Genomic DNA, 10,648 nt, shown 5'->3' with positions numbered 1-10,648 from the left:
AAATTAAACACAATGTATTAAGCACCAACGAAAATTCAAACAATTAAATTATAAAAAGACAAAGAAGCCATGCTTGATATTCGTATTATATACTATTTATATATTTGTAATAGAATAACAATTATGCAAACATATAATAAACGTTTCAAATCTTCTTCAGATCTGATAAAACTTAACTATTTTACATATCAAATTCTTCTTGAGATTGATAACGAGATTATTATTTGATGTAAAATAGTTACGTAAGTTTTATTGTTAAGTTTTATCAGATCTAAAAAGGATTTGATGTGAAAAGATCGAAACGTCTGTTGTGTAATTGTTATTCTATATTATTATTAACATAGAATTCTAACATCTTTTTTGTAGTTACTGCAAGAATCTGTTTACATAATAGCGTTTTTCATTGACAGAATTAATGCGCACTTTAAAGCCGCTGTACAATCAACATAAAGATGTATGGTTAATAAAAATATAGAAATGAATTAATTTAACTCATTAAACCGTAAAATCCTCAATATATTTTATTATGCTATTTGATAAAATATACTTTAGACATTATATCATCTCAGATATCTTATTTTTACATTTAGATTAGAATTGCGTACAATGGTTTTAATGTGCATTAACAATAAATACTCACAAGTTTTGCCAGTAAAAAACGCTATAATATTATATTATATTGTAGTGTCAAGAAAAAAAGTAATGATAAATTGTTCCATTTTGAGTGATAATAACGGTAACATGCTTTTGCAAATCAATAATATGTAACGATAACGAGTTACTTTTTAAGAAAAAGAACAGTAACGATAAGTTATTTTTATGGGTTTTTATGAGGTAATGTTACGAACTGTATATTTTAGAAAGCTAGAGATAAGGATTTCAAAAAAAACGCGGTAACAAAATTCAGTATAAAATATTTAGATATTTTAGAAGATATAGATATTTTAGAAGAGAGAGGAAAGAGGAGAGAAAAGAGAAATTTTGCTTGGCCTTTGACTTGTATATTTCTCTTGATATATTATTTAATATGCTATTTATAAATTTATTATCTATATACATCGCATATTTTATATTTTAAATTTTATTCTTATTTCTACGTAAATTCTTTCCACGCGCGAATGCGGACGCGCGCTTTATATTAATTTATTCTGAATTATATTGATTTATTTTTATTTATTATTATCGTATTATATCAAATATATTATATATTAGTATTTAATTATATACTTGATAATATATTATGATTTTTCTCTCCTTAAATTATACATAAGTGTAAGTTGATTTTATTTATACAAAATCGAAAATAAAGAAGAAATCTGCATATCAGAATCAAAAAACTAATAAGGTTATATATTTAAATATTTATTTACAAAAAATGTATCACAAACTTTTAAAATTTGCTTATACAAATATTATGCAATTATACTTATTACAATATGCAATTGCATATCGTAACAAGGATTGTAAAAAGGATCAACCAATCAGAATCTTTTCTTTCCTTCTATTTCACGAAAAAGAGGAACTTTGATTAGTTGATTCTCTTTATGCACTATACGTTATACAAAAGTCTATACTGCGACTTTAAAGAAAAAGTTAAGTGATTAATGTTCACAATGAGAAGCATACTCTGATACTGACCTACTTTTCCCTTATTGAGGATGAAGAGAGAGAGGGGAAAAGAAGACGGAGATCATACACAGATCTGGCCTGTATATTCAGAACATATATCGTTTTATCGTTTTATCGATAAAAATGCGCTTTCATTTTTGAAATTTTATAATATGCGTAGAGTAAAATATAAATAATATATTAGCGCGTTAATATCGTTGTAAGTGCGTTTAGTCTATAATAAGTATATGAGCCTATAATAAGTATAAACTGGTAATTGCTATAGTTTCTGCAAAGATATCTGGAGAAAATTGGAGAGAGAAACATACCTTTCAAGTATTTTTCTTTCTCAAAATATCCAGAAATATACATTGCACATATCAATTAAACATGGCGCGTTCATATTACATCATCAGAATTAAAAATAATATATTGTATCAAAGCACACAAAATAAGATTTTTAAAAAATTAATATATAGGTAATTAAAACATATGCAAAATAAAATTTTATAAAATCGAAAAAGGAAGAATTTTTTAACAAGCTGAATTAACATTGATTCAATATCGAATTGACGGTCATTTTTTTTTCACTGAGATGGAATATACAACGTATATATAAAACGCATACATAAAACGTAATTCTTCGAAAAATATGGACATAGTCTTGTTTATGTTGCCAATCCATATGTGTGTATAAAGTATACAAAGGTATATGAGGGAAGCATCGCCGAGACCGTGATGGGAACGATTTCTTTCGATCAATTTTAAAAAACCGAAAAGATAATTATTATATATGTCGTACCTATTCCCAACAAATCACACATGTAAGTTATTATTAAATATAAATACAATATTATACAAATGTCAGGAATATTACACGTAAATATTATTTGTAACTATAAATATTACCTACGGCTCTATGCCAGCAACTTTGAACATATTATTTCTATAATACCAGAAATATATTAATAATATGTTACTGCAATGTAATATAAACATTTTTGTATATTTCTATACAAAATATATATACAAAAAATATATAAAATAGATACAATAGTGATAAAAATTAGCACTATTGATAGTAAAAAATGCATGAAAAAGATGTAGTGTCATGTATGTAAAGGCCGCAGCATAGACTTTTGCATAACGCATAATGCATAGTGCACAAGCGAAACAACTAATGAGAATTTCTTCTTCCATGGAAAAGAAGAATTTTGATTGGTTGATTCTCTTATACACAAATGCATTATGCGTTATGCAAGAGTCTGTGTTACGGTCTTAACATTCAATTTTAAACTGATTGTGAGCAATCTAAAGTAATCTGTGTTCGGAAAGACGTTATTGGAGCTATTTATATTCCACATATGTTATTTATAAGATATAAGTCAACAAGGACGGAATAATTTTGTGAAATTTTTTGCGCTCGTAAATTCATAAAAAACGTCGCTCATGCAAATATTCAAGTTATTATATCATTAAAATTATTAATAGAAAAAAAAATACAATTGATTGATTTAAAAAAATCTTAAATTATTTTATGAATAATTTATTTTTACTTCATCATTTTTATATAAATTAGAGCTGTCCAAGATCGGAAATGTTTGACTTGAAATCGAAATGTATCGACATTCACACTTATTACCGTTCCTACTCCTTTCTTCATTCCTGTTTTATCGTAGCGCGTGACGCTCGGCCTCAGGAATGCGGATGACACTATAATTTGAAATAATTTAAAAGTTTTTGACTTGTGTTTTTCACTATTTAAAAGTATTGTGTTACTAATATTATAAAATATGTTATTATTCATAATATATTTTAACTATAAATATATGTATATTACATCATTATCAGTATGCATCATTAATATCATATAATGATATTTCATATCATATAATGATATAATGATATTTAAATGATTTCAGACTTAGTCCTTGAGAGCATCGCGCGCTATGACAAAATAATAATAAAGTGAGAAGTAGGAATAAGTAGTAATAAGTAATGGGCGTAAATACCGACACATTTTAAGCCAAAAAACCTTAAACAGGTCTAACTTATAGGAAAATGATTAAGTAAAAATAATCTATTCATCGAATAATTTAAGATCTTTAAAATCAGTTTCTTGTATTTTTTTGTACAACTAATAATCTCGACGATATAATAACTTGAATGTTCAATGAGCGATTTTTTATGAATTTCTACAACAAGCATAAATAATTTCATAAAAAAATCTCAAATCTTTTCACAAAACACGTATATCTCATATTTTTATGTCTCATATTTTTAATATTTTTATCTATAGAATGTCAGCAAATTAAAAAAAAATTATGATGGTTTAAAGGTTTGATGTGAAATGCCTCACATACATATATCATTAATTCTGCTATTAAGATCCATTATTCTTTTTATATATAATATCATAAATAATATTTTATTGTCTGTATAATCGTGTGATGGCTATGTTGAAATTTATTGCTTATTTAACTAATAACTTTAATTATATCTTTTTTATCATGTTCATTATATTGCAATTGTAAGGATTATTTCAAGTAGTTGAGTTCTATAAATGTTCTTTATCTGATATGTAGTGAATGCTCTATATTATAAAACCACATTTATAAAATTTAATCACATAGATTTCTGATCTTCGAGTGCTCTAATTTATTCTCTTCATCCATAATGAATATAATTCTTTTTGCATGCCTTTGATTAGATTCACAAATAAATTAACAAGATTTTATTAATGACATGATTAACATATAACATTTATCATTAACACAATACTATTGTCAGTAATAAATATCATGTTAATCATTTCACATATACATATTTTAATTATAAGTGTGGTAAGTGTCGCTTTTGCTCTTTGAAAATTGCATATTGCTTGCTTAATTTATAGCATAATGTATGACAAGAAATTCTTATTATTATACATCATGTTTTATATACTCACTAGCTACTTTTTTTGTGCTGTTGTGGTGTTGTCACATAGCAAGTAGATTTATTCATGCGTATCTGTTTTCTCGATAATTAAAAGCATTATTAGTCTTCTGTGATAAGAAGTGATAAGAAGAACAAACAAGAAATCTATTTTCTTCTATATCTGTGATAAAGCGGACGATAGATAGATAGATATTTTATATTTTATGAAAGTACTTCATTTGAATAATCTATCTATAGTCTTCTTATCCGAAAAATTTGGACAATTGTATGAAAGTTACAATTTATTATTTAAAACAACGCGTAAGTCACAATCAAAGAATTTAAGGCATAAAAATTCTTAAGCAATAAATCGTAAGAGAATCAAAGCATATAGATTTGTTAATTACCTACGTTGGCTTTACGATTTCTGTTGTGATTAGCAATTTATTTACTATTTAAACTTTTTGTATGTTATGGCCCACAAGTCTTTTTTGTCACAGTATCCATAACAATAATGTTTTTTCATTATCCAATCAGAAGCGACTGCGACTAAAATCTCTATCTTCGTCTTGAGGGATCGAAAGAATACTTAAGATAGCCTTAACCGTAATTACTTTTAGCTGCATAACGAAAAAATAGTTCCAACAGTTTTACGAATAGTAGCTTATGTTAAGCAAGTATAAAAGGTTTTAGGTTTTTCCAAATTTCAATGGAAACTAATTCTACTACGCAATAATATATTCGAATTATTCGAAACAATCATATGCGTTTACGATCAAAACTGGTGTTTTTTGTTTAGTAAAACTTCAGCTACGTATTATATAAAAATAGATCGAAAAAGTGTAAAAAAAAAGATAATCGTGTACTAAACATAATTAGTAAACCGAATTTCAAGACAAACGATCACACGGAATCATAAAGTAATGGAAGTTTTCAAAGAAGCCTGAACAATTATCAGTGAATAACGAAAAATAAACGAGTTCTTCGTTGAAGAAAGGATTTCTATGCTCAAAAGTATTTATCTATTTCAATTTTTGTACGTATCTTTTTTGTATGTTAAATTCCGTTCCAATTCTATTACTGTACTCTTTTATTTATATATTACATGTACAGAGTATTACATAAAGACCGTAACAACGCATAAGGATAAATTCCTGAGATCATATTTTGAGATGAAAATCATATCAAAATGTAGAGGCTAATAACTTTTTAATTATAAGCATTTATAGTTAATCGAATCATTTAAAGTTCATGTGAGTGGTTCATTTGGCGGATGTAGTTGGCTGACCACTACATTTGAAATATGTTCCGTTATAGTTGAAATTAGTGAAATTAAAATATTAATTTTTTAAATTTTATTCTTAACGTAAAATTGTCGATTTTTATAGCAATTTAGTAAATACAATTTTTATGTCTTAAAATGATTGAGAAAGTAGTTGATAATCTTAGTTTCAACAATAGCCGAATATCTATATTACCTATAGATTAATAATCTTATTCACTTTTTTTCAGATTCTTAACAAAGAAAGTTCGATTAGTTTAAAATCCAAAATAAATATCTGAAATTTTTCATATTTAAAATACATAGACCTAATCGCAAAATAATTTTTTAGCTGTTAATATTCGATTACGGGAGTGGAAACACTCTGAAAATATTAGATTTTCAAAATTAGATTTTCATGCATATTGAAACTGTGTCTTAATTGAATATACATATATAATTTTTTGTTGTTTCTCATTTCTATTTGCCTTTTTTCCTTTAATTAGTTATATATTAATTTAATTGTATGCTACCACGTTAATCACGTCTTTTTTTGTTATTTGTTATCATGCTTTACTTTCACGTATTCATTTCACATTTTACAAATTTTATGATACATTTCTATTGGTTACTATTAATACTAAATAATTTATTATTTATTATACTAATATGTCTTTGATCGCATGGTATTTTAAAGTTAAAAAAATAAGTTAAATATAGCCGATTTCAAATATCGGAACTGACAGCTTCCGGAAATCTTTACAATAACCTTTAAAAATCTGTCTCCTCTGGAATAACTTAATTATTATATTGTAGCGATATTGCAAACCGCAGATAATATATATACGTATAAAATTGAAAAATTCCAAAAATATTCCAAAAATAAATAATAAATTGTAATTGTTAGACTGTATGTTGGATTTATTCATTAGGTAATTTCAATTCCCTAAACCTTATGCGCTAATAATGGACGTGCAAAAAAGGTTCAGTATTTAAAAAGCTATTATATATTAAATTTTCTTTTTTAATAATTACTGATATTAGTACATTGTCTTTCTGGATGATTATTATTGTCCAACCCAATTTCTGGATTGTTATTATTAAAACATGAAATAAACAGTGTTACACTTTATTTTCAAAATCATGTAAAAATAATAAATGTCATAACATTTTAATATTTAAATAACAAATTGGATGTAAAATTTGTTGTAGGAAATGAATCAATCGGCTAAATATGCATCGTTTAGTGAAACCGGCCTCGATGGTAATTTTATCACAATATATTTTAAAAGTTTTTTTACTACACAATAATTGAACTTATCAATCGGCCCCTCCGTCTCTCTCTCTCTCTCCCTTCTTTTCCTCATTCCCTCCTTTCTCTACTCTCTCTCCCTCTTCTCCCCTTTCTCTCCTCTCTCCCTCTCCATTTTCTTCCCGCCTTCCCTCCCTTCCTCTTTCCTTTTGCAAATGTCAAAACAAATATTAATGCATAATTGTCATTTATCCTGCTTTACGTAGACAATTACTTATAAATTCTGTCTACGACAAAATATATCTTTTTTTCTTCTTTCCCATCAAGCAATTAATAATTTTTCATAAATTGTTATTTTTTTAAATAAAAATAGTAAAATATTACTTTTCAAATAAATATAATATTGTTAATTTTTTTAAATAAAAGAAATAAATATTTATTATTTGAATATTTTTAGGACCCGATCAAGTACTATTTACAGACGCAGATACCACATGTAATGCCGATGGCAGAGTACGAATAAAATTAGATAATGAATTCAATTTATATCAACCCGTATCAATCCCTGGAGTTTTGACTAGAACAGCAAAGCTTTATCCTGATCACATAGCGTTGGTGTCTAGACCTGATATCAACGGCAAAAGAACCACGTATACTTTCCAGTATGTATAAAAAAGTTACAAAGCTATTTTCCTTTATTATTATTGTTTCCTTTATTATTATAACAAGTAAAATATTATTACAACAAGAGAAACTTGAGTTAAAAGTAAAACGAATAAGTTGTAACATTTACATTAAAAAATATTATGTTACAACAATATAATTATAAAGAAAATACACAAACGTTAGGAATAAATAAAAATTTATAATATAAATAATTACAAACTTCTATCTTTCTCTGTCTTACACTTCTGTATTTTGTTTATAATTATATTGTTTTTAAATTTATTGTTTTTAAATTTATTGTTTTAAATATATTGTTTTTTTTGTAAGTGTTAGAACTTACCTATGTTCCTTTTGATCCTAATCTCTTCTAGTATATGTAGATATAATAAAACTTGTATAACTAATTTCTCTATATATATATTTTTACACAGTAAAAAACATTTTGTATTTATGTTAAAATGAATCCTTATTCAAATTTTTATGTTGAATTTTTAATATATCCAAGTTTTAATTTAACATAATGTGATTATGTTATTTGAATATTTTGTGTTAAATTAAAATTTAACATTTCTCAGTGTTAAAATAACACAATTTATAGGTAAACAAATAACAAAAATAATGTAGTATTAAAGCATAAATTCTAAAAATAAATGAATAAAATGTTGATTTAATACATCATAAATGTTAATTTTATTTAAAAAATATGTTCTGTTCAACTATTATACATATTTTACGTATATGTAAAAAGATACTGATATTTTGTGTTATTTCCTCTTTGTAACAGTAAATATCTGTTAAATCTATGTTGCGATCAAATCTATGTTGCTATCAAATATCACAGAGACATCGTCTAATCTAAAAATGTAAAAGTAGCATCTAATTTCAGTTAAATTTAATATTATAAATGTGTCAATTTAACATAAAATTTATTTTTAAATTGTATCAAAGCATTACATTTCTTGTGTTAATTTTTTACATAATATTTGTGTTACTTTCTAACATATTCATCTTTCTTTAAATTAACACAAAAATTTGGATGGACCGTTGGACATGTAAAATGTGATAAATTTAACACAAAAGTTTTTACTATGTACAAATATATTATAAATATAATATTGCTTTTGTTCAGATTCTTTCTCTGTTTTTTTCAATTTAGTTTACAAGAAAATTCGATGAGTTTAATAATTACATTTATTCCGGTAAGTGATATAATCAATTTTGTACAATTTATACAATTTTGTTAATTTGTATTACAGAGAATACGAGTCTACCGTAAGAATCGTCGCAAAAGCGTTTTTAAAATTAGGTTTAGAGCGATATCATAGCGTCTGCATAATAGGATTCAATAGTCCGGAATGGTTCATTACCGAACTCGCAACTATATACGCTGGGTAAAAAAGTTTAATTGTTTATGTCTAAATAAGATCATCACATATAATATAATAATTTACATGCATATATACTATTTACATATTATCACAATATATATGTATTATTTATATAGCTGTACGATAATTTAAAAAAAATTTTTTTTTTTTAGTGGAATCGCGACAGGGATTTATACCACAAATTCTCCGGAGGCATGCCAATATTGCGCTGAACACAGTCGAGCAAATATAATAGTCGTTGAAAATGAAAAGCATTTGCGGAAAATCTTGCAAATAAAACACAATTTGTCCTATTTGAAAGTAATTGTTCAATATGACGGCAAACCTACCGAAAAGGATATTTTGAGCGTAAATTGATTATTATACTTCTCTAAAATCTTTTTATTGTATACTTTTTAGTACATATAACTTATTATCATTTATTGTTTCTTCTTTAGTGGGGTGATTTATTAGACATAGGTAAGAGAGAATCGGAGAATAAATTATCATATGTGTTAAAAACGATAGGAATAAACGAATGTTGCAGTTTAGTGTATACGGTACGTTGAATTTATCACATTTAATCAAATTGCAATTGCTATAATATTTAATATACTATTTTCCTATTTGCAATCTTTACAGTCGGGGACAGTCGGAAATCCAAAAGCTGTAATGGTAAACCATGATAATTTATTGTTCGGCATACGGGCATTATTACTAGTGCTACGTATAAAAGAAAAATCAGAAGTCATAGTCAGCTATTTGCCATTATCTCACATTGCAGCACAAGTAAGATGTTTCAAAGTAGGATAATATACTACTTAACAAAATTAAAAAGCGGCTAAAATTACTTGTCTTCTATCCTTCAAAAACAAGCAAATTTTAAGATAGATTAACTTAACGTTAAAAATCATCATAATAATATTTAGAAAAGTATTTTATATCTTGAAATCTCTACTTTTCGGATCAACGATTTTTTTGACCGAATTCGTTTTTGCTTTAATGTTGAATAGAATTCAATGAAAAGAAGAATCATATATGATGCTCAACAAAAAAGCAAATTAAAGGTAAAGATTTACTCTTTCAAATGCTATATCATATTTGTGTATAATTTTTATTTCGCACTGAGAAACTTTATAAAAAATTTGAAATTTAACGCATCTTTATTTATGTCTATGTAATTTTATAAAATATCAGTAAGATTATTTTCTAACGTACCGATTTGAAAAGTAGAGATTTGAAGCTGTAAAATGCTTTTTTAAACATCTAATTACGATGAGTTTCAATAAAGTTATTCTAAGTTATTTCAAGTGAGAAATTTGTCTGTTTTTGAAGAATAGAATAAATGAATAAATCTTTTAATTATGTTTTGTCTATTCCAGATATCTAAGTAAAAATATTTCGATCACATTAAAATTAATACAAATTTTCACATATGTTAATTACACAGGATTGAAAGTAATAATGTTTTAACGTCGTTATCATTATTTTTTTTTAGTAACGAATTGGTAACAACCAATTCGGTTATTTTATATATATACACATATATATATATATATATATATATATATATAT

General features: G+C 25.5%; 1 protein-coding gene across 1 annotated transcript in view; it reads left to right on the top strand.

The window, feature by feature from the left end:
• The first annotated feature begins 7,003 nt into the window (after positions 1-7,003).
• The window catches only part of LOC105618868 (long-chain-fatty-acid--CoA ligase ACSBG2-like), a 6,675-nt gene continuing 3,030 nt past the window's right edge, over positions 7,004-10,648 (top strand). The window contains exons 1-6 of the mRNA XM_012200401.1: positions 7,004-7,052; positions 7,498-7,702; positions 8,963-9,097; positions 9,247-9,442; positions 9,532-9,633; positions 9,716-9,862. Of these exons, the coding sequence (XP_012055791.1) occupies positions 7,004-7,052; positions 7,498-7,702; positions 8,963-9,097; positions 9,247-9,442; positions 9,532-9,633; positions 9,716-9,862 (834 nt within the window). The remainder of the gene's footprint in view (positions 7,053-7,497; positions 7,703-8,962; positions 9,098-9,246; positions 9,443-9,531; positions 9,634-9,715; positions 9,863-10,648) is intronic.

Source organism: Atta cephalotes (genome assembly GCF_000143395.1).
Source record: "Atta cephalotes unplaced genomic scaffold scaffold00018, whole genome shotgun sequence".
Taxonomy (NCBI): Eukaryota; Metazoa; Arthropoda; class Insecta; order Hymenoptera; family Formicidae; genus Atta; species Atta cephalotes.
This window is presented reverse-complemented; position numbering and strand designations above follow the sequence as displayed.